At 41.1% G+C, this 25020-nt stretch overlaps 3 protein-coding genes across 3 annotated transcripts; all 3 read right to left on the bottom strand.

Moving 5' to 3' along the window:
- Positions 1 to 529: 529 nt before the first annotated feature.
- Positions 530 to 10486, bottom strand: LOC134629822 (perforin-1-like). The gene is made up of 2 exons (XM_063477334.1): positions 9951 to 10486; positions 530 to 1700 (listed from the first exon to the last, which is right to left on the bottom strand). Exons 1-2 carry the CDS (start codon positions 10484 to 10486, stop codon positions 530 to 532), a joined length of 1707 nt encoding a protein of 568 aa, XP_063333404.1.
- A 6221-nt stretch (positions 10487 to 16707) lies between these two features.
- On the bottom strand, positions 16708 to 19016 carry LOC134629820 (perforin-1-like). The gene is made up of 2 exons (XM_063477333.1): positions 18481 to 19016; positions 16708 to 17875 (listed from the first exon to the last, which is right to left on the bottom strand). The coding sequence occupies exons 1-2, from the start codon at positions 19014 to 19016 to the stop codon at positions 16708 to 16710; spliced, it is 1704 nt and encodes a 567-aa protein (XP_063333403.1).
- A 746-nt stretch (positions 19017 to 19762) lies between these two features.
- LOC134629819 (perforin-1-like) lies at positions 19763 to 22186 on the bottom strand. Its single transcript, XM_063477332.1, has 2 exons — positions 21651 to 22186; positions 19763 to 20933 (listed from the first exon to the last, which is right to left on the bottom strand). The coding sequence occupies exons 1-2, from the start codon at positions 22184 to 22186 to the stop codon at positions 19763 to 19765; spliced, it is 1707 nt and encodes a 568-aa protein (XP_063333402.1).
- Positions 22187 to 25020: the final 2834 nt, after the last annotated feature.

The following is a 25020-nucleotide window of genomic DNA, read 5'->3' as shown; positions in this document are numbered from 1 at the left end:
AACAAGAAATAATTCTGTCGTCTTACCCTGACAGTTGACAGCCAGCTCAGATCAGTACCTTCTGTCATCTGAAGTATGCTATAGTACTAATGTAGAAGTGAAGACTTCATTGTGCTCTTTTCACAGATTTTATTTTTAACTGCTCTAACACCCACAGCAACAATGTGCACAAGTTTTATTTCCCCTCACACCTCAAGCACAAGGGGCAACTGTAGTTTGTGATAACCTCTTGATGCATTACAGAAACCTAATAAACAGTAACACATTATTTTTTGAATACTTAAATGAAACACACATGTTGTCTTTGCTGATGCTTTATTGCTAGATTTTTGAACTAATATGGAGACGAAGCATAAGAAGTGCATTACAGTTTTGAGTCTCACAAGCATGTTTGAGTTCAAAAAATATTTTTGCACATAAAAGTCAAAGACAGAATGCCATGAAATACAAGCACATAGATATTCAGCAGATGGTCAAATCCTTATTCTCTTATTGACTCATCTCTCATCAGTGACATTTAGCATTGAACTCACACATTTACTGGCCTCTCATACTTATTCCCAATCTCTCCAAGAAGAACCCCATTTCTGGTGTGGAAAACCTCAGCCAAAGACGGACTCATGGCCGAGGGGATATACTCCTGACACTGGTTCCCACTAAGACTTGGTGCACACTCTACGATGTAGGAAAAATAGAAAGTCCCATGATTCAGCATGCAGCTGTCTCTCACCTTCCCTGCTCGCAGATCAAATGAACACTCGCCTAACAGATCACTGTTCCAGTAAGTGTCCTCATCATACACAGCAAATTTTATTTTATTTTTCATGTTGATGGTGATGGTTCCAAACTCAAATGTTTCTCTCCATTTAGGGTTGTCATCATTACTTATAATATCAGTGCGCTTTTTCTGATCACCATATGTCACCTCCACTGAACCATCTGTCTGAGTCCACCTGTCACCATACAGACCCTTTGCATAAAGTTTGAACACCTTTAAGGTTGCCAGACCTTTCCCAGCAGGACAGCAGTTTGACTTGATATTCTGGTTACTGTTGCAGACACAAGCACAAGGATCTCTTACATTTGATCGGTGCCCAATCTTACAGCTTTCTGAACATTTCTTCAGCACTGCATTTTTCTTAATGTACTGCTCCACTTCTCGCTTCAGTCCCGCCCTGGCAGGATGATTTAATGGCAGTATGGTGTGTAGGGGTTTTAAGTTGTATTGGACCACATCAGGGGTAGTTTTAAGAGAAATGAGCCAGTTTTTATAGACCGAGGGGTCAGATTGGCCTACAAAGAGGATATCACCTCCATCAATATCTCCACCAATGGCTTCTGTGTGTCGTTCATTAAATGAACTACTGAAACTTTGATTAGACCCTAACTTCTTTTTCTTTCTCTGACAGTGTTCATACTCTGCTTTAATACTGGCAGAATTTGCAAAAGTAGCTGAAGCTTCAACTGACAAACAGTCACTAACATCAGTATCTGTTAGTCCATCCATTGTAGCCATGCAGGTCCTGACAGCAGTGGTTGCTTTAATTTCACCTCCAAGAGACACTTGTGTGATGTAATGTGTTCCATAAGTGTCAATCAGATTGTGATATAATGGTGCAGTTTTAGAGGAATAAGGGGGAATGGAGTCCACAGCCGACTGGAATTCCTGACTCAATGGAGGACTTGTTGCCACTCTGTAGCTGTGGAACAGAAAAGCATATAAATAAGTTTAACTTAATTGTGTGTACAGTTCCACTTAATTTACATTATTTTTTATGTTGTTTTCTTTAATTCAAATTGATTCCAACAATCAGCAACAGAGAGATGTCAAACATTTGACTCACGGGCCAGATCTGGTCTGCTGGATGGCTTTTCAAAATGGAAAACTGCTAAGAATAAGTTTTAGACTTTTCACGTTGTTTTGCACCAGGAAGCACTGTCTTGCAAGTGATGAAAATAATACTTTCAACTGAACAAGAAACCCATCATCCGTTTTAAATCCTGCTGACAAACACATTACTCATGACTGTCTATACCAATTAATAACGGTTAAGCCATAGAATGAAAAACTGAAACATTATCAGCTGTTTTGTAACATGGTGAATGCTTTTCACTAGGGCTGGTTATCGATTTCAATTTCTATAACTGATTCGATTCCAATTCAATTCAATTCAATTTTGACTCAAACATTCAGAAATATTTCATTTCTGACCATTTATCAGTACATATCCATATTTTTATATCTATGTATAAAAACTAGGGATGCACCAATACCGGTATCGGGTATCGGCCTCGATACCACATTTTCTAAAGTACTCGTACTCGTTAAAAGTCCCCCGATACCGGGGTCTGAGAAATGTCTATGTTTGAGCGGCGTGTAAGGGGTTAATCACAGGCGCCGAGTGCCCGCCCCCAGGCCCCGGCAGCAGCTCAGAGCTGCAGCAAACTCTTGCGAGAGAAAATGTGCAGAGACAATCCACGTACTGTGAAAATAACACAGGCAATTATCGAGTACATTGCATTTAGTGACCAGCCACTCTCGGAGTTAGAAAATGTTGGATTCCAGCGTCTCCTCCATGTTCTGGAGCCCAGATACGATGTCCCAAGCCGCCACTACATGACTGACACGGAGCTGCCTAAACTACACGAGTCCGTGAAAAAACATATCCACAGCCTACATGAATGACGCAGGGCTCCCAAGTCTGCCGTGTGTCGCGCACACGCTCCAACTGGCTGTTCACGAGGGCTTATTAGCACAGAGGAGCATAGCTGATGTGGGGCGGAAAATAGTTGGGCATTTTAAACATTCTGCCTTAGCCTACTCCCGCCTCGAGGACATTCAGGGACAGCTCAACCAGCCAATAAAGAGACTGCAGCAGGACGTACAGACGCGCTGGAACAGCACGTATTACATGTTCCAGTCCCTCATAGAGCAAAAGCGAGTGCTGGGGGTGTATGCGTCCGAGCATGAACTCCCTGACTATCTCACCGCTCACCAATGGGCTCTTATGGAGAAGACTGTTGACATCCTCGCACCTTTTGAGGAACTAACTAAAAGAGTGAGTAGCTACGAAGCACTAGCCTCTGATGTCATCCCAGCTGTGACTGTGCTAGTGAGACTTCTAAACAGAGAAACAGATTGTAATGGAATTTCTTTCACTTATGTACTAATCACATTATTTTATTGTATAATGCCATGTCTGACACCCATACTGTAAGAGGGAAGTTGGGGGGGAGCAGACCACTCCACAGGAAGAGTCTTTTGTCTCTTCAAGGACTCTGGGAGGTAGCAAGGGAGTGTGAACCTTAAGGTGTGAAACAGCTGTGTACTGCCTTTTGTTCCTGAAGAAGGTATTTAAACTGAGAGCCATGCTAGGCTCAGTGAGAACTCTGCTGACCTGCCCCGCGTCATGCAGGCTCTCCATCAAGCTTGGTTGTCCGTTGTCTTTGTGTGTCTGGATTAAAGAATGTTGGCTACCGCTCACCGCTCGTCTGCAGGCTTTATTTAAGTGGAAAAACTTCCACAACAAGACGAACAAATTTTGTATGCAACAATATGTTGCATACAACATGCTTTTCATTTTAAATAAATGTTCTTAATTCCAAACTAGTGCCTTGTTTGTTTGTTTTTTGTTAAATTATATGACTAAAGCTGTTACCTGTAAATTTAAATCATGTTTTTATTAAGTACTCGGTATCGGCGAGTACTGAAATGCAAGTACCCGTACTCGTACTTGTTTTCCAAAAAGTGCATCCCTAATAAAAACAAAGCTGACACTTGTGAGACTACATCAGAGGTGTAATCATCACAGCAGATACCTTTGTGTCAAATTAAGTGAGGATAAAACAGAAAAATATGAATGAGTTTTTCCTGGTCTGACTTTTTATTGCAGATACGCACCTTAAAAATATTTTGCAGTAGATCACTAGATCAGGTAATTTGCAACATATGAACATTACCTGATGCTGCTGAAGTGAAGCAGAGCAAAGTTACAGAGGTTTTATTCGGTTTTATCATTATTATCTTTCCTCATTTTGTGCATTTTCCATTGTTATACCTCTCTGACCTGTCAACCCCATGTGATGTTTGTGTAATGTATGTATGGTCGGAAGGGTAAGATGGCGTTGGCACAGCTGGCAGCCCTAACCCAATTTCCCTCGGGATGAATAAAGTATTATCAATCAGTCAATTATTACAAAAGCTTATATTTCTTCGCTATTGAACAGCAGAAATTAGGCTTTCTTGGCCGACAGCAGTGAATAGACGGTAGACGTCTGCATAACAGAGTAATGCAGAAAACAGAGATTTTTAATGGCAAACTGGTCTTGAAGTACAGAGTGAGAGAGAGCCATGCAGGGAGTGTGATTTTATCCTGGTGGAAGCAAAACAGCAAGAGGGAATTTGTTATGTATGAGCCAAAATATGTTGTGTGATATACAAGCTATCACCAGTAGTGGGCCCTGTTATGTGTTGTGAAGTCTGGAAGACTTGGCCATCTACTGTGCATGGCTGAGTGTGGATGGAAAACGAACAATAGCATGGTGAAAGGACTTCTGAGCTGTGGATTCGGTGAGCTGCTTTTTCTCCGACGAGTCAGAAACGACAGTGTTGGCTGTAGACAGCGGATGCATCATGGCTGGAATGATTGGGCAGATGGATCCCTTTGATGATGCTGGTAAGCAGTGAGCAACATATATTGAATGTTTTGAGTATTACATCCTGGCTAATGACATTCAGTCTGAGAAATGAGTGCCAGTGCTGCTAAGTGTGATGGGTCCCAAAACGTATGGTCTGCTGAGTAACCAAACAAGCCTGCAGTATGACAATATTGTGGGAGTTTTGCAAAGGTTCCGGTTCCACAAGAGGAATCAGGGGGAACAGGAAACAGTCGCACAGTATGTGGTGGTGTTGAAAAGAGTGTCGGAACATTGTGAGTTTGGTGTGTATCTGGAAGATGCTCTACGGGACAGATTTGTTTGTGGATTAAAGTGTGAAACTGTGGAGAAGCATCTTTTGACAGAAAAGGATCTCACGTTCCGCAATGCAGTTGACTATGCCATGTTGGCAGAGACAGCAACACGTGAATTCAGCAGTTAAGTGGTTCTCTTAAAGTGAACACGGTGCTGTCGCAAAAAGGTGATGGATGCCATCGCTGCGAGAAAATGAATCATACTGATGATGACTGCTGGTACAAGGACCGTGACCGTCACCAGTTGAGGAGGAAAGGCCACACGAAACGCATGCGTAAAGGTAGAGCCAGAAGCAGCCAAGATTGGAACAGGAAAGAGAAAGACGGAAAACCTGAACTGAAAGGTAATGCAGTTAAACACAGAGGGAAGGACAAAAAGAGAAGAATTCATCATGTTGCTGGTGAGGAAAGTGAAAGTGAAGGAGTCAGATCTGACACTGATAGTGAGTTGGAACTGTATTCATTGTCTCGAAAAGAGAGGGATTCACTTATCTCCCTGATGCCTGTAGTTAATGGGAAGAAAATGAAGATGGAGCTGGATACAGGGGGTGGTGTGTCTTTGCTCCCATGGGAACAGTACAAAAGTATGCTGAGTCAGTTGCTGCTGCAACCCACTGACATCATACTGAAGACATACACTGGGGAACCGCTGGCACCAGAAGTGGTCGTCAAGGTGCAAGTTGAACTGAACAAGCAATGTGCAACACTACCCTTGTAAAGGTGGATGCCCCACCACTGTTGGGTAGGGAGTGGTTGAGAGTTATTAAACTGAACTTGAAAGATGTTCATGCCAGAGAGCAAAGTGGAAATGACAATCTGGAGGCTGTGCTAAAGAAACACTCAGCTGTTTTCTCTAAGGAATTAGGGTCAATGAAAGGAATTATAGCCAGATTGACTCTTAGGCCTGATAGTGTACCCAAATTCTGTCCACCATGTAACATGCCTTGTGCTCTCTGACCTCGAGTGTAGGTAGGCTGAACTGAAATGCCTGACTGAACTTGGGGTCCTCACACCAGTGGAGCATAGTGACTGGGCCACACCTGTGGTGCAACAAGAAGGATGGCTCAGTGAGACTGTGTGGGGCTTTCAAGGTCACTCTCAATTCATAGCTCTGTGTGGATAAGTACCCAATTCCACGCATTGAGGACCTGTTTGCTTCTCTGGCAGGGGGTCAGCATTTCAGTAAGCTGGACTTAGCAAATGTATATCTACAGATGGAGGTAGAAGAGGAGTCTAAGAAGCTGCAGACTATTTTGGTCTCAAAAAGGGCTGTTCCGTTTCAATCATTTACATTTTGGAGTGGCATCACCAGTGTTGTTTCAGAAGGCTATGGATCAAATGTTTCTAGGACTGCCATATACCCATTGTTATCTGGATGACATCCTTGTCAGTGGTCCTGACAAAATGACACACCTAAAAACCCTCGAGGCAGTTTTGAGCAGGCTAGAGTACTATGGCCTGCATCTCAAACAGGAGAAGTAGCTGTTTTTCCAGGAGTCAGTGGTGGTGCAGGAGTCAACTCCAGCACCAGGTGATGTCAGCCAGTTCCATTCTTTTCTGGGAATGCTCAACTGTTATGTACGTTTCAAACCTGATTTAGCTACGGTCCTCAAACCACTGAAGGAGCTGCTCAGTAAAGAGAGGAAATGGCAGTGGACATCAACCTATGAGTCTGCTTTCCAGAAAGCTAAAGAACGTCTGGCATCACCGGAAGTACTCGCCCACTATAATCCTGAACTGCCTCTCCGTCTGGCGTGTGACGCTTCACCATATGGAGTTGGAGCCATGCTCTCACACGTCATACCTGATGGCCAAGAAAGGCCAGTTGCTTATGCTTCACGAAGTCTCAGCAAAGCCGAACAAAACTGTGCTCAGATTGAGAAGGAGGCGTTGGCGATAGTTTTAGGAGTACACAAGTTTCACCAGTATCTCCATGGTAACAAGTTTACCTTACTCACTGATCATCGCCCACTGACCTCCATTCTGAGTCCACTGAAAGGTACACCATCAATGGTAGCAGCGCGAATGCAGCATTGGGCACTCCTTCTGCCAGCACATAATTATACCTTGCAGTACCGGGAAGGTGTGCATCATGCCAATGTTGACAGACTGTCACGTTTACCTTTGCCTCTTGCACATAAAGAGAAATGGGGAGCAGTAGAGGTATTCTACGCATCTCAACTGGACACATTACGAGTCAGTGTTGCCGAGATCAGACGTGACACTGTGTCTGATGTCACTTTGTCTCGTGTCCTGGAAATGGTAACAACTGGACGTTTCCCAGCTGCAAAAGACGCAGATCATGAGCTGTCACCCTGTCTGCTGCGCAGACAGAAACTCATTATACAGCAGAGATGCCTCATGTGGGGCGTGGGAGTGGTTGTGCCACCTAAGCTGCACTCTGATATCCTAAAAGAGCTCCACACAGCACATCCAGGGGTGCTGAAGATGAAGAGCTTAGCTCACAGTTATGTTTGGTGGCCTGGCATTGATGCGCAAATTGAGCTTCAAGTTAAAGCCTGCCACTCTTGTCAGCATTTGCAAAAAGAGCCTGGGTTAGCGCCCTTGCACCCTTGGTTGTGTCCTTCCTGTCTGTGGGAATGGATCCATGTGGATTTTGCGGGTCATATGTACCTGGTTGTGGTGGATGCACATTCCAAGTGGCCCGAGGTGCATATTATGGATCGCACCACGGTCGGTAAAACCATACAAGTGCTCCGGGGTCTTTTTAGTTGCTATGGCATTCCTCACATCCTGGTGAGTGATAATGGACCACAGTTCTTTTCTGAGTAATTCAGGGTGTTCCTGAAAGCTAATGGAGTCAAACATATCCGCTCTGCGCCATGCCATCCACTAATGCCACTAATGGTTTGGCTGAGCGTTTTGTGCAGACATTCAAGCATGCATTGAAAGCTTTCAGGGGTACAGCACCTGTGCAGCAACGACTTGACACGTTCCTCTTGACGTACCGCAACACCCCCATGCACCAAGAAACGCCAGCTATGTTGTTCATAGGACACAAGCTGCACTCTCGCCTGGATTTTCTGAAGCCCAGTGTGGCCAGAGCAGTGCGTCACAGGATGGTCAACAACAGTGCCGACAACAACACTCCAGGGACAGACGGTTCACTGTTGGCAAGCCGGTCTTGGTGTGTGATTATAGGAAAGGAGAGAACAAGTGGACGCACGGTGTCGTATTGGAAAGGATTAGGCCAGTGTCATACAAAGTGAATGTGGGAGCACAAGGAGTGTGGAAACATCATGTGGATCAGATGCTGACATGTCCTGAGCCAGTATCTCAGCAGGTTGCAGTGGATCCTCTGACCGGCACTCTTCACCCTCCTGCCCTCTGGGAGGTGCAACAGGAGTTACTGGACTAACACCACCAGGTACCAGAACAGCTTCTTCCCTACAGCTGTCAGACTCCTGAACTCTGCCTCCTGACATCTGACCCACATTAAACCCATGGACTGAACATACACACACCCACAACCACCCATTACTGAACACACAATGGACAAAAACAAACAAATGGCCAACTGTACCATCATACACACAATAATAACATGGACTGAACCACCACTCACAACCACTAGCACTTTATATAACCTCTGTAGAAATTAGCCACATATCTCACTGATCTAAACTGCACTACTGTAAATTCTGTACAGACAATCATTCTGTACGATAATAAGTATAGTTCTACAACTGTTTACAACTGTTTATAACTTGTATAGTTTATATTTCTGTATAGTTTCATATTTCTGTATAGTTTTCATATTTATATCCTGTTCATAGCCTGTACACTCACTATAGCCTGTACATACTTATAGTTATAGCATATTCATAACATACCTTCATAACGTGTACATTGTAACATACCCATAATAGACCCATATTTTGTACCCTCATACCTATAATAGACCCATTTTTGTAATATATCCATATTATTGCTAAAGCACTTTCTCGATAGATGCAAACTGCATTTCGTTGCCTTGTACTTGACATGTGCAATGACAATAAAGTTTCTATTTTATTCTATTCTAAATGTCACCAGCCCAGAGTGATAGTGATAATGACACCTTGCTCCACCCTGGTACATCTCATCAGGAAAAAAGACTGTTGAACAAGTTCTGCGGACCACAATACCTCCAGAAACACACCAGTCTATTGAAACACTGAGTGTATACAGGTTACAGAAATTGTTAGACATTACCCAGTGAGGGTCAGTAAGCCACCCGCTTGTTACCGTGTTGTAAAAAAAAAAAAAGAAAAGAAAAGAAGAAAAAAGAAAAGAAGAAAAAAGAAAAGAAAAGAAAAGAAAAAAGTACCATTTAGGTTAAGTGAAATATTTCTGTGGGTAGTGCCGCGGTCGCTTACCTTAGCGGGGAGAAGATGTTATGTATGAAATATATAGTGTGCTACACAAGCTATCGCCAGTAGTGGGCAACACGCCCTATTATGTGTGTGTAACTTTCTGAAGTCTAAGGAGCTTGGAAAGAAAATCATCTGGACTTCTTTAAGTTGCTTGAAGATGTTTCACCTGTTTTAGCTATTTGGCAGTTGTTAAAGTAGTTTTGTGAGCTTTAACCTGAGATTCTGGAGTTTCTGGCAAAATACATTATTATTTAAAAATCGATTCAGGGTTTAATGAATCGATATTGCATTATTCAAACTAAAATCGATTTGAAGGGTGAAAATCAATTTTTAAAAACTACCCTTACTTTTCACATCATACAACACATAAAAACATATTTTAAAAAAAACTATAAAATGATTTGATTATTCCAGCACACTCCAGATCTGTATGTATGTGTTCTGAGTGACCATGTGGGGGGAAAAGTGTTTGACACCACTGCAGTAAATGTAATAAATACTTCAGTGAGATTTTAAATCACTCTTGATGCTAAACTAAAAAATAAATAAATAAAAATTATCAACAAATTAATCAAATAAGAAAAATATCCACTGACATACTCACCCATAGTAATGACAGTTGATCGAATGGTGTAAGAAGGTGTAGTGGTCTTGTTTTGACTTTTTCATGGCAAAGGTAGAATCTCTTGAGTGAGAACCTCCAAAGCCAACCCCAACCTTTGCTGAAGGATCTACCGGGATGTCAAGGCCAATTTTCCAGTTGTTGGATACAGATGATGTCGAGTCATTAACAAGAGTTTCAACAGAATCATAGACCACACTGGAGACCTTCAAACTGCACTTGGGCAGGGTTCTCCAGTCCACCACAGCAACGGGGACCTTCTGCTTCTCTCCATTCATGTAGCCATTACGGTACATCCTACAGGTACCATTTCCAATCTTCCATGTTTCAGTGTCGATCACATAGGCACCTTTTCTCTCCATCGTCACAATGTCAAAGCCTTCACCACCCAAGTTGTAACCAGGGACAAAGTGAGCCTTTTCACACTCCTGTGGTGTACCAATGAAGCTCACACTGGAAGGAAGGCACAGGGGACTCCATGCCCAACACAGGAGCAGGAGGTGCCACAGCTTTGCCATCTGAATGGAATCATTTAACAATGAGAGGAGATTAAATTACATGAACAAAAGGGAAGTTAAACAGTGCTAAATTCCATTCCAGCTTTCTTAGGGTGAGAGGCAGGGTACACCCTGGACAGGTCGCCAGTCTGTCACAGGGCTAACACATAGACACAGACAACTATTCACACTCATATTCAAACCCATAAGTAATTTAGAGCTACCAATTAACTTATCCCCACTAACTGCATGTCTTTGGACTGTAGGAGGAAGCCAGAGTACCCAGAGAGAACCCACACAAACACAGGGAGAACATGCAAACTCTACACAGACCCTGGACTGATGGACCTTCTTGCTATGAGGCAACAGTGCTAACCACCATGATGCCCCCCAGTGTAAACTTAAATACCCAAAATATCCACTATACCTCACCCAAAGTTCCTATCTTTTCTGACTACATTTGATTTTGCTCATGTGAAGTATGTGCAGGTAACATTTGAATTCATAGCTAGCAAGCTGTCAACATATATCCTGCTTCTTCCTCACTCTACCCAGGCAGCTTTGTCTACTTTGATGTTCTAATGTACATGAATCCTCAAGAGTGAAGAAGCAGTCACCATGTCAGCCTGGCTACAGTGCTGAAGAGAAACCTGGGGTTGTTCTTATTTTCTTTAAATGGCCTGTATTTGTATAGCGCTTTACTAGTCCCTAAGGACCCCAAAGCGCTTTACACATCCAGTCATCCACCCATTCACACACTGGTGATGGCAAGCTACATTTTAGCCACAGCCACCCTGACCCGGACACTGGCGCCACCGGGCCCTCTGACCACCACCAGTAGGCAACGGGTGAAGTGTCTTGCCCAAGGACACAACGACTGAGACTGTCCAAGCCGGGGCTCGAACCGGCAACCTTCCGATTACAAGGCAAACTCCCAACTCTTGAGCCACGATCATTTAATCAAGGTTGCAAGGTGTAGCTTTACAAAGGGTTTTATTTCATAAAGCAATAAATTCTTTTTCCAGCGTAGATAAGATAGATAAGATAAGATAAGATAACCTTTATTAGTCCCACACGTGGGAAATTTGTTGTAGACCTTCTAAATTAGTCAGACACTATCTCCTCTCCAGCTAATGGGTTATCTGCTTTAAGATATGAGTACGAGAGTTACACCAGCAAGCCAAGTACTTCTGATTCAAGGCTTTCAAATTCTGAGGAGCTAAATATGATGTAAATTATAAGTAAATAAATATGATGATCAACTAGTAAATAATTTACTAACTGGGACTGTGAGGGAGATTATATCTCTCGGCTGGCCTCAGAACACTTTGGTGTTCCCCCGGATAAGCCACATTTCTAGAAATGAGAGTTGCTCCAAGTGGGATGGATGCTGTCTCTAATAACAAAACATAAAAAGTTTTGCAGTTTTCTATAAAGCCCGTGTCATTTTTGGACACCACTCAGGCAGCCAGCAATTTAAGTAGAATATTTGGCTAAACATGTTACTCCTTGTAAACAACTAAGAACCTGTAATATTTCACGATAACAAAATAAACTGTAAGCAGTTGAATTTAAAAAAAAAAACAACTTTGTTTTGTTACATTAACCATCTTATCTAGTTTCTACTGGTCATGCAGTGACTTTGTGCACCTCCACTGGAGCATGACCAATATTTTCAGAGCCACTACACTAAAGTATTAGCAAACGGCAAAAAGAAAATCATATGGAACAAAGGACTTGGTGGTCTTACCTTGACAGTTGACAGAAAGCTTTGGTCAGTACCTTCTATTATCTTACCTAGAGTGTAGTAAAGATGAAAGAGTGAAGTTTAGGTTGCACCACGCTCTCCTTTATACCTCACGAATTTAACACCCACAATCCCACAAAGACGTGTTTTACCTGGTTCACACCAATATCACACATGGGGAAACTGTTTTGTTGTGGCTTGTTAATATGTTCCAGTAAGTGAAGACAGTCATGTGAGAAAGAAAATGTTCTTAGAAGTGTACAAAATCCTGTGGAAAAGAATATGTACACCTTTGAGCAGCAAATTCTTGCAGTAATCGTTTCATGTATGGCTTTAATGGTCCTTAACACCATTGTGGAGGAGTTCTGGCTCATGTTGGAGCTTTGATAATTTTTGGTCATATAAGTCTGCAACAATAGTAGGGCACAATAAAAACTGAAGTTCTTTATCTGTCACGGCTGGGGCAGCAGTCGTGTTGTGGAATGAAAAGGACCCAAAATGCAGGCAGCTGACTGATGAAGAGTGTGACGTTTATTTACAAGTGGCAGTGGCAGAAACAGGCAACGAAGTATGAGAAATACTAACGGAAACCTAAACTGGGAAAAACTAAAGAGCAAACTTGAAATCCTCAGGAAACGGGGTGAAAGGCAGAGAGACGCAGACTAACGAATAGGACACCAAGAAACACAGACGAGCCGACAACGAGCACAGACCGACACCCACTATATACACACACACACACACACACACACACACACACACACACAAGGTAATCGGGTAATCACACACAGGAGGGAAGAACAGCTGATCTTAATACACATGATGACTGGAGGACACAAGCTGAACACAATGACAACAGACACAGACCTTCAGAATAAAACAGGAAATCCAGAACACGAACCGGGCACAAGGGGGGGACACAGAATACCAAAATCAGAATAACTAGAACAGAGGACAATAATCATATTAAACACAAAACGCTGGGTCAACGACCCAGCACCATGACATTATCAGTCCCAGAAAAAAACGTTTTGTCAGTCTTGGGGAATACAGTGATTAGCTGATTAGCAGAAAAGCATTTAGCCAACATATGAGAATTGCTCATCAAAGTACCTCAAACTCAGCACTGTACATTCTTAGCAATCCACAAACAGTTGTCCATATAGGCAAAGAACAAGAAAGATTGACAGGAAATAGAGACATGATACCCTTTTACAAACATAGAATATCAGACTTTGAAACATCTGATCTAAGTTTCATCTTTTAAAAATAATTATTAATCCGAGCCTCACGTAAGTGTAAAGCTCAACCAAGTTTCCTATCTGAAAGTGTCCGCAGGTCCTCCCACCGTCACCACTGCAACTTGCTCAGAACTTTGCGGGTCTTTAAAGTAGGTCAGTGCCTCGAGAGGTGACAAGAGGCTTTTAAATTAGATTTCCGTCATGACCTAACCGCGTTATAATTGAATGATTATCTATCGAACACTTTTTTACTTCTTCTTTTTTTTAATCTGTAACGTGATACGTGTATTTAAACGTAAACTGGTTTAGACTTTACTACCATTAAAATCTAGACTGAGGTAACCTCAACGGCCAGCAGCCGACTGTCCGTAACGGGCTGAGAATCACATTAACCTGCCGTGAACAGCGATGAAATAACGAACGCAGGAATAAACTGACGGATCTCTCCGAGTCTCTGTCATAAACACGTCTCTGGTTGCAGCAAGTCATGACACGTCTACCTGCTTTTCTACTATATAACATAACATATGATATTTAGATAATCAAAGATTAGTTTTACTGGTGTGGCGGAGGCGTGGCCTCTGGCCTGCTGCAGAGGAGGGGTGACGCAGTGAAGTCGCAGGGCAGCGCGGAGGCGGCAAGAACAGGTGTTAAATGACTGTAGGTCTGCTTTTTTGACAGTGACGGCCGAGCAGGAAAGAAGTCGGTGGCAGCCATCCAGTGTGTCTGTGTGCTGAGCTGAAAGGCTAAAAAAACGCAGTCCATGTTGTCACAAATAAAAAGGCTGTTGCTCACCTCAATCTGACACCGGCGTGTGTGTGTGTGTGTGTGTGTGTGTGTGTTTCGGGGGTCTTGTGGATATTCCCAGATGTGTGTGTTATGTGGTTTGGATAACTTTCCTACCAGATTCCATTCACTCGCAATATGGCATATTTTTGTATAGTTATTGTTTTTAATTTACTTTTTTTCTGTTGATGTTACACTAAGTTGACCTTTTGACTACAAATGAATTAATGTACAGTGAAAATCGCATATTGTGAGGCCCTCTGCATCAAATAGGTTTAGCCTACACAGATAACAGTGTGGTGCAACTGAGTTGATGGGAAGGACTCATATTGTTAAAGCTGAGCAACAAAGGCCACAGAAGCCCTTTCTGTGCCAGGCTGACCTGGCTGAATAGACAGCTCTGTAGGATCATGTTCTGTATCCATCTAACCTTTTAACACAAAATATACTTAAATGTATAAGTTACATTTTGCACTGAATGTTCTGACTGTATTCTGTGACCATGTAGATAAATTGTGCTTCTAAATGATTTTATGATTGTTATTTACCTTCGTAAAAAGCCATGCAGACTGCTGTTGTGCTCTGTATTATTGTTTGGCCCCTTTACAAAGGCTAATTGAAACCTCACAAACACAACCGGTTCACCTGTGAATGGATTTACTTCATATTTCCATAATAAGTTTCAAACATTTGACCCACAGGCCAACTGCTTGCTTTGTAAAGTTGACAGTTTCAGAGAAGGAAGGCAACAATTTTTGCTTCTCAGTGTTTTGAAACCAGGAAGAATTATCTTGCAAGTCATTATAAGATCACATCATGAGTGAATCTCATCATCAGCTTTACATCCTTCTTACTGACAAACACATTATCCAAAAAGAAACAGGAAGAACTCAAATATATTCATTTACTTTATAAAGTATCATTTATTAAATCTCAAACTTTTCAGCAATAGTACTTCTTTGCACTTAAAGAAGGTTTTATTTAATAGTTTTTTGTTATAGTTCGACTGCTCTATCCTGCATAAATTCACACCGGGTTGTATGTGGCCCATGAAGTAAAAGTCAAAGTGAACTTTATTGTCATCTCAGCCATGTAAATGTATGCAAAGAGATCAATTATAAAGCTCCAGGTTCACACATAGTGCAAATGGCAGGATACTGTGCTCTGACATAGAGAATAAGTACACACAGACAAAGATACAAAATATCAATACAAACTCAAACTGTATGGTTAGTCTGCAGTAAACTCCAGCACAGAAAGTATGGAATGATGCTTGTATTGATCAGCCATGTCCTGAGTTTATGTACCGTACTCTGCAAGACACAAATGAAGTGGACAGTTGTAACTTATATGAGCTACACAGTTACAAATTTGTAATACGTGAAAGTGTAATACAGAAGAAGCAGCATAGTCTGAATATAAAATACAATGTCTGAAACTTAAAGAGATATGAAATGATATGAACATGACAGATGCAGTTTACATTCTAACCAGACAGCCCTGCACAGAAGCAGGAGCTGCCACAGCTTTGCCATCTGTATGGAACCATTTAAGAATGAGAAGATATGAAATGACATGGATAAAAATAACAAAAATAACAAAATGTAAACATTCTCAACTTTTTACCAATACATTAAAGCAGTTTTCACACATGCACTGCAGCTCTAAACCTTTTCACACATTACTCACGGGGGAGATGCACGTGTGAACAATTGCTCAACTCAAGAAATGTTTTAAAAATGACAAAGCATTTTGTAGTATTACACTGACGGCGAACAGCAGGCTCTGATCGATAGAGCAGTATAGATCTATTATTCAACCTATGCTATACTAACTGATCTAGAAGTGGAGCCTTGAGTCTGCTGTCGTCACAGATTTTGTTTTTAACTACTTTAAAACCCACAAAGGCGTGTGCTAGTTTTACTTCCTTCACACCTAAAACAAACTGGGCCAACTGTTCTTTGTCATGACTTCTTTATGCATTACACCCACTGAACAGATAAATGTAAACATTTTAGCTGCAATAAAAAAGTTTGTAGCTCCATTAGTTACATTTCTCTCTTCTAATCTTTTGAACACTGCCAGGTTATCTATCGGTTAAGTCTATATCAGGGAATCTTCTTATCCCAAATATTAGGCTGTTTAACTGTTTTGTTGTATTATATGTGTGACACACTTTAGCACATTCTATGTAAGATTTCACAGGAAAGCCTTCATTGCCATATTACACAAAAGCCACAAATGAAGACAGAGTTTTTGATTACATAAATGAAACACAAGTGTTTTCTTTGCTGATGCTTTATTGCTAGATTCTGGAACAAAGAAGAAAGAAGCATGAAAAGTGTAATTCTTCTCACAAGTGTGTTTGTTTGTCAAACACAGAATGTCATGTAGCACAGGCAAGCAGATATCCAGTACATAATCATCTCCCACTGACTCATTTCCTAACAATGACATTTGGTTTAAAATCACTCTTTTACTGACTTCTCATACTTGTTCCCCATCTTTCCAAGAAGAACCCCATTTCTGGTGTGGAAAACCTCAGCCAAAGACGGACTCATGGCCGAGGGGATATACTCCTGACACTGGTTCCCACTAAGACTTGGTGCACACTCTACAATGTAGGAAAAGAAGAAGGTCCCATGATTCAGCATGCAGCTGTCGCTCACCTTCCCTGCTCGCAGATCAAATGAACACTTGCCTAACAGATCACTGTTCCAGTAAGTGTCCTCATCATACACAGCAAATTTTATTTTATTTTTCATGTTGATGGTGATGGTTCCAAACTCAAATGTTTCTCTCCATTTAGGGTTGTTATTATTACTTATAATATCAGTGCGCTTTTTCTGATCACCATATGTCACCTCCACTGAACCATCTGTCTGAGTCCACCTGTCACCATACAGACCCTTTGCATAAAGTTTGAACACCTTTAAGGTTGCAAAACCTTTCCCAGCAGGACAGCAGTTTGACTTGACATTCTGGTTACTGTTGCAGACACAAGCACAAGGATCTCTTACGTTTGATTGGTGCCCAATCTTACAGCTTTCTGAACATTTCTTCAGCACTGCATTTTTCTTAATGTACTGCTCCACTTCTCGCTTCAGTCCCGCCCTGGCAGGATGATTTAATGGCAGTATGGTGTGTAGGGGTTTTAAGTTGTATTGGACCACATCAGGGATCGTTTTAAGAGAAATGAGCCAGCTTTTATAGACCGAGGGGTCAGATTGGCCTACAAAGAGGATATCACCTCCATCAATATCTCCACCAATGGCTTCTGTGTGTCGCTCATTAAATGAACTGCTGAAACTTTGATTAGACCCTAACTTCTTTTTCTTTCTCTGACAGTGTTCATACTCTGCTTTAATACTGGCAGAATTTGCAAAAGTAGCTGAAGCTTCAACTGACAAACAGTCACTAACATCAGTATCTGTTAGTCCATCCATTGTAGCCATGCAGGTCCTGACAGCAGTGGTTGCTTTAATTTCACCTCCAAGAGACACTTGTGTGATGTAATGTGTTCCATAAGTGTCAATCAGATTGTGATATAATGGCACAGTTTTAGAGGAATAAGGGGGAATATCCAAAGCCGACTTAAATTCTTGACTCAAAGGAGGACTTGTTGCCAGTCTGTAGCTGTGGAATAGAAAAGCATATAACTGCGTTAATGTCTAAGGAACCTTTTTTTTTTTTACTCACTTTAGATTTTCTTTCAGTTAATTCAAAACAGAATCACAATACTAAGGAAACAGCAGCAAACTGCTGAGAAACAGGTGTGTCAAACATATGACCCACAGGTGAATCTGACCCAGTGTTTTGCACCAGGAAGCATTTTTTTTTAAATCACGATGAAAAGATTGCATCTTTACTCAATCTTAACTACAGGAAAATCATCAGTTTTACATCGTCTTACTGACAAATACTTTAACCACAGCCAGCAATATGAAGTAACAATATTTAAGCTACAGACAGAAACAGGAAAAACTCAAACTTAATGATCTGATTAGTAAAAGCATGATACCATGAATGTGAAAATTTTCAGTGTATAATTTCTTTACATTTAAAGATGTTTTTAATATTTTTTATGTGATGGTTTTCTGCTCCACCCCACATAAAGTGATATTGTGTTATATATGGAATATAATGATAAATAGTTTGACACCTCTGCTGTAAAATCAGATAAAGCAAAAATTCTCAGTAAATTTAAAACAAAAAAGACAAATATTCACTGACATACTCACCCATAGAATTTACAGTTGATAGAATGGTGTAAGAAGGTGTAGTGGTCTTGTTTTGACTTTTTCATGGCGAAAGTAGAATCTCTTGAGTGAGAACCTCCAAAGCCAACCCCAACCTTTACTGAAGGATCTACCGGGATGTCAAGGCCAATTTTCCAGTTGTTGGATACAGATGATGTCGAGTCATTAACAAGAGTTTCAACAGAATCATAGACCACACTGGAGACCTTCAAACTGCACTTGGGCAGGGTTCTCCAGTCCACCACAGCAACAGGGACCTTCTGCTTCTCTCCATTCATGTAACGGTTATGGTACATCCTACAGGTACCATTTCCAATCTTCCATGTTTCAGTGTCGATCACATAGGCACCTTTTCTCTCCATCGTCACAATGTCAAAGCCTTCACCACCCAAGTTGTAACCAGGGACAAAGTGAGCCTTTTCACACTCCTGTGGTGTACCAGTGAAGCTCACACTGGAAGGAAGGCACAAGGGACTCCATGCCCAACACAGGAGCAGGAGGTGCCACAGTCTTGCCATCTGAATGGAACCATTTAACAATGAGAGTTGATTAAATGATTTTTTATTTTTTTTTTAAGTTTGGATATTTCATGTTTTTTTTCTGATGCAAAAAAGTAGTTTTTACACATGAACAGCAGCCCTGACCTTTTCTAGGCATTTGACAATTAAGATGCACGTGAGCCCAGAAATGAACCAGAAATGTACAACAAATGCTGAAGTCAAGGAATTTCTTTAAACAAGAAATAATTCTGTTGTCTTACCCTGACAGTTGACAGCCAGCTCAGATCAGTACCTTCTGTCATCTGAAGTATGCTATAGTACTAATGTAGAAGTGAAGACTTCATTGTGCTCTTTTCACAGATTTTATTTTTAACTGCTCTAACACCCACAGCAACAATGTGCACAAGTTTTATTTCCCCTCACACCTCAAGCACAAGGGGCAACTTTAGTTTGTGATAACCTCTTGATGCATTACAGAAACCTAATAAACAGTAACACATTATTTTTTGAATAATTAAATGAAACACACACGTTGTCTTTGCTGATGCTTTATTGCTAGATTTTTGAACTAATATGGAGACGAAGCATAAGAAGTGCATTACAGTTTTGAGTTCTCACAAGCATGTTTGAGTTCAAAAAATATTTTTGCACATAAAAGTCAAAGACAGAATGCCATGAAATACAAGCACATAGATATTCAGCAGATGGTCAAATCCTTATTCTCTTATTGACTCATCTCTCATCAGTGACATTTGGCTTTAAACTCACACATTTACTGGCCTCTCATACTTATTCCCCATCTCTCCAAGAAGAACCCCATTTCTGGTGTGGAAAACCTCAGCCAAAGACGGACTCATGGGCGAGGGGATATACTCCTGACACTGGTTCCCACTAAGACTTGGTGCACACTCTACGATGTAGGAAAAATAGAAAGTCCCATGATCCAGCATGCAGCTGTCTCTCACCTTCCCTGCTCGCAGATCAAATGAACACTCGCCTAACAGATCACTGTTCCAGTAACTGTCCTCATCATACACAGCAAATGTAAGTTTGTTTTTCATGTTGATGGTGATGGTGGCAAATTCAAATGTTTCTCTCCATTCAGGGTTGTCATCATTACTTATAATATCAGTGCGCTTTTTCTGATCACCATATGTCACCTCCACTGAACCATCTGTCTGAGTCCACGTGTCACCATACAGACCCTTTGCATAAAGTTTGAACACCTTTAAGGTTGCCAGACCTTTCCCAGCAGGACAGCAGTTTGACTTGATATTCTGGTTACTGTTGCAGACACAAGCACAAGGATCTCTTACATTTGATCGGTGCCCAATCTTACAGCTTTCTGAACATTTCTTCAGCACTGCATTTTTCTTAATGTACTGCTCCACTTCTTGCTTCAGTCCCGCCCTGGCAGGATGATTTAATGGCAGTATGGTGTGTAGGGGTTTTAAGTTGTATTGGACCACATCAGGGATTGTTTTAAGAGAAATGAGCCAGCTTTTATAGACCGAGGGGTCAGATTGGCCTACAAAGAGGATATCACCTCCATCAATATCTCCACCAATGGCTTCTGTGTGTCGTTCATTAAATAAACTGCTGAAACTTTGATTAGACCCTAACTTCTTTTTCTTTCTCTGACAGTGTTCATACTCTGCTTTAATACTGGCAGAATTTGCAAAAGTAGCTGAAGCTTCAACTGACAAACAGTCACTAACATCAGTATCTGTTAGTCCATTCATTGTAGCCATGCAGGTCCTGACAGCAGTGGTTGCTTTAATTTCACCTCCAAGAGACACTTGTGTGATGTAATGTGTTCCATAAGTGTCAATCAGATTGTGATATAATGATGCAGTTTTAGAGGAATAAGGGGGAATGGAGTCCACAGCCGACTGGAATTCCTGATTCAATGGAGGACTTGTTGCCAGTCTGTAGCTGTGGAACAGAAAAGCATATAAATAAGTTTAACTTAATTGTGTGTCCAGTTCCACTTAATTTACAATATTTTTATGTTGTTTTCTTTAATTCAAATTGATTCCAACAATCAGCAACAGAGGGATGTCAAACATTTCATTATGGGGCTTGATCTGGCCAACCAAAAATCTGGTCTGCTGGATGGCTTTTCAAAATGGAAAACTGCTAAGAATAAGTTTTAGACTCTTCACATCGTTTTGCACCAGGAAGCACTGTCTTGCAAGTGATGAAAATAATACTTTCAACTGAACAGGAAACTCATCATCAGTTTTAAATCCTGCTGATAAACACATTAGTCATGATCTTCTATACCAAATAATAACAGTTAAGCCATAGAATGAAAAACTAAAACATTATTAGCTGGTTGTTAATGTGGTGAAATTAAAAAGGTTCTCAGAATTTATCTTCATAAGGCTTTCCACATAGTACAACATATAAAAACATAACTTATAAAATGATTTGATTATTCCTGAACACTCTAGATGTATGTATGGGGGAAAAGGTGTTTGACACCACTGCCTATGAATTTTCAATAAATGTAATAAATACTTGAATATTGCAAAAACCACTTGATTTTAAATCACTGGATGCTGTTACCAAAAAAAAACAACCTAAAAAACAATTTAAAAATTCTCATTAAAATGAACAACTAAAACAAATATCCACTGACATACTCACCCATAGTAATGACAGTTGATAGAATGGTGTAAGAAGGTGTAGCGGTCTTGTTTTGACTTTTTCATAGCAAAGGTAGACTCTCTTGAGTGAGAACCTCCAAAGCCAACCCCAACCGTTACTGAAGGATCTACCGGGATGGAAAGGCCAATTTTCCAGTTGTTGGATACAGATGATGTCGAGTCATTAACAAGAGTTTCAACAGAATCATAGACCACACTGGAGACCTTCAAACTGCACTTGGGCAGGGTTCTCCAGTCCACCACAGCAACAGGGACCTTCTGCTTCTCTCTATTCATGTAGTCATTACGGTACATCCTACAGGTACCATTTCCAATCTTCCATGTTTCAGTGTCGATCACATAGGCACCTTTTCTCTTCATCGTCACAATGTCAAAGCCTTCACCACCCAAGTTGTAACCAGGGACAAAGTGAGCCTTTTCACACTCCTGTGGTGTACCAGTGAAGCTCACACTGGAAGGAAGGCACAGGGGACTCCATGCCCAACACAGGAGCAGGAGGTGCCACAGCTTTGCCATCTGAATGGAATCATTTAACAAGGAAAAGTGATGAATGGCATGCACAAGAAACAAGTTCACTAGTACAAACTTAAATACCCAAAATATCCAATATACCTCACGCAAAGTCCTTGCATTTTATATTGCTTATGTGAAGTATGTGCAGGTAACACTTTTTATAGCTTTTTATGATTTTATAGCTAGCGAGTTGTCAACATATATCCCGCCTCCTCCTCACTCTATCCAGGCAGCTTCCTCAGCAAAACCAAGCAGAGTATTTAAAACTTGTCTACTGTGAAGTTCTAATGTACATGAATCCTCATGAGTGAAGCAACAGTTCTTCTTGAATACAGTGCACAAATGTATTTTTTTAAGTAAAGATGATAAAGCCCAATTTGATCTCAGTGATCAAGAATTTGGCAACAGTGGGAAAGAATAACTCCCTTTTAAAATTAAGGCTACGTTCTCTCCGTTTTGGCCTCCCGTCCACACTGAGACAGCGTTTTCGCTCAAGGAAAACGCAGCGTTTTGAAAACGCTCTCGAAAACGCATACATTTGAAAACGGTGCTTTTGCGTCGCAGTGTGGACAGCGAAAACTGAGACTTACTCTTTGAAAACGATGACAAATTTTAGTCATGTGATGCAGTCAAGTGACCAATTAAACTGAGATAGCGGAGGACATTATACAGCAGTTGTTTTGTTTGCTCTCAATTTTGACAGCCCTATTAAAGATTAATATCAGTCTGTACATGCTCCAGAGAACTTTTCTTCAAATTCTTTAATTCTCACTCACTTTTGCAACTTTGTACTTTTGTGTTACTTGCAGCAACAACTCCACCTCATTGTTATTCCATTTAAAAAACTCGGTGCTTTTCCTTGACATTTTCCCGGGATGTTTCAAAGAGCCGGAGAGTAAATAAACGGCAGACACAAATGAGGCAGGTCGCCTTGAGGCGACTGTTGTTGTGATTTAGCGCTATATAAATAAAATTGAATTGAATTGAATCGTCTTGCGTAGTACTGGAACGTAAGCGTTTTCAGCCGTTTCAATGTGGATACACAACTCTGTGAAAACAACTGAAAACGATAGTGTGGACTCGGAGCGTTTTCAGACGAAACGCCGTTTTCAAAAAAATCTGGGCTAGTGTGGACGTAGCCAAAGAAACCTCCAGCAGAACCAGGCTCAGGGAGGGGCAGCCATCTGCCACAACTGGTTGGGGTGAGGGGAGGAAGGCAAGACAAAAGACTCACTGTGGAAGAGAGCCAGAGATTAATAATTAATAATTAAATGCAGAGTGTTGTATAAACACACAGTGAGTGAAAAAAGGTGAGTGAAGAAGAAACACTCAATGCATTATTGGAAGCCCCTAGCAACCTAGGCCTATTACAGTGTAACTAAGAGAGCATTCAAGGTCATCTGAACCAGCCCTCACTATAAGGTTAATAAAAAGGGTAAGAATTATGCCTAATCATAACATAGTGAAGGTGTCTGTCTTCCAAATCCAAACTGGGACCTGATTCCACAGAAGAGGGGCCGGAAAGCTGAGCAAAGTGCTCTATTGTCATGGTCCTGGGTCGATGACCCAGTGTTTTGTGTTTTCTGGGTTAAGTTATACTTTTTGGTTTTCTGTTTTTATTGTAATTATAGTTTTTGGTTTATAGGTTTTCTGTTCTGTCAGATTTGGTTACTTTTGTCTCTGTGACTCATGTTTCCTCTCTTCCCAGGTCTGTTGTGTTTCCACGTCTCAGTGTCTAGTCTGCATCTCTATGAATGTCATGTTTTCCATTTTTATTCTGATAGTCCCAGTCCCGTGTGTAGTGTGTTACTTTTGCTTTAACCTTGTCAATTATGTGTATTAGTCCCAGCTGTATTTCCCTCCTATTTCTCACTCCCTCGTTACCGCCTGTGTATTTAAGCCCTGTGTTTTCCTTTGTTTGTTGCTGGTCCATCTGCATGTCATCCTCCCTGTCATCGCTGCCTGTCATCCCCTGTGTTCTATCCGAGTCTTGACTGCTGTTGTTCCCTGCACGTTTTGTGTTGTTAGTTTTCCCAGTTTAGGGTTTTCTTAGATGTTGTCCCTCCGCTTCTGTTTTTCTCTCACAAACTGTAAATAATCGCAGTAAAGTCATTGCCTGCACTTGGATCCTTGTCTCACCACTCCACACGCCTGCCGCCGCAGCCGTAACATCTATTGCTTTGATATGGCACTGTAAGGTCTTTATGATTAGACCGGGTCAGGTTATTCAACATCTTGTATGTGAAGAAAAGAATTTTGAATTTGATTCTGGTTTTAACAAGAAGTCAATGAAGAGAAGCCAATATGGGAGAAATATGATCTCCCTTTTTAGTCCCTGTTACTACTCTTGCGAGTTGCTCAAACAACATATAATAGTGTAAATTCTTTGAGCAAAATAATTTTTTCTCTAATGGCTAAAAGTTTATTTGCGAAGAAATTCATGGCATCGACAGAGCTCTGACTCTAGTTCAATCTGGCTAAAAAGAACAACCTGAGGTTTCTGAAGAGAAACCTCAGGTTGTTCTTATTTTCTTTAAACAGTAATGAATAGTAAGGTTTCTGTCGGCAACTCTGGATATTCACAATTTGCTGGCGTTTAATAAATTTGGCCACATTTCTAGAAATGAGAGTTGCTCTGTCAAAATGGACTGGATTCTGTTTCTCATAACAAAACCAGGTTTTGTTATAAAGCGCATGTCATTTTTGGACACCACTCAGGCAGCCAGCAATTTAAGTAGAATATTTGGCTAAACATGTTACTCTACTTTTAAACAACTAAGAACATATAATATTTCACGATTACAAAATAAACTGTAAGCAGTTGAATTTTGAAATAA

The sequence above is a fragment of the Pelmatolapia mariae genome, linkage group LG6, assembly GCF_036321145.2.
Source record: "Pelmatolapia mariae isolate MD_Pm_ZW linkage group LG6, Pm_UMD_F_2, whole genome shotgun sequence".
Lineage (NCBI taxonomy): Eukaryota > Metazoa > Chordata > Actinopteri > Cichliformes > Cichlidae > Pelmatolapia > Pelmatolapia mariae.
The sequence above is the reverse complement of the archived record's forward strand: the minus strand, read 5'-3'. Positions and strand labels throughout refer to the sequence as shown.

What these genes read in the sequence shown, in the direction of transcription:
- LOC134629822 (XM_063477334.1), bottom strand. Translation starts at nt 10,486, where the DNA reads ATGGCAAAGCTGTGGCACCTCCTGCTCCTGTGTTGGGCATGGAGTCCC. An exon ending in ATCAACTGTCATTACTATGG is followed by an intron (nt 1,701 to 9,950) that starts GTGAGTATGTCA and finishes TCTGTTCCACAG; the next exon opens with CTACAGAGTGGCAACAAGTC.
- LOC134629820 (XM_063477333.1), bottom strand. Translation starts at nt 19,016, where the DNA reads ATGGCAAGACTGTGGCACCTCCTGCTCCTGTGTTGGGCATGGAGTCCC. An exon ending in ATCAACTGTAAATTCTATGG is followed by an intron (nt 17,876 to 18,480) that starts GTGAGTATGTCA and finishes TCTATTCCACAG; the next exon opens with CTACAGACTGGCAACAAGTC.
- LOC134629819 (XM_063477332.1), bottom strand. Translation starts at nt 22,186, where the DNA reads ATGGCAAAGCTGTGGCACCTCCTGCTCCTGTGTTGGGCATGGAGTCCC. An exon ending in ATCAACTGTCATTACTATGG is followed by an intron (nt 20,934 to 21,650) that starts GTGAGTATGTCA and finishes TCTGTTCCACAG; the next exon opens with CTACAGACTGGCAACAAGTC.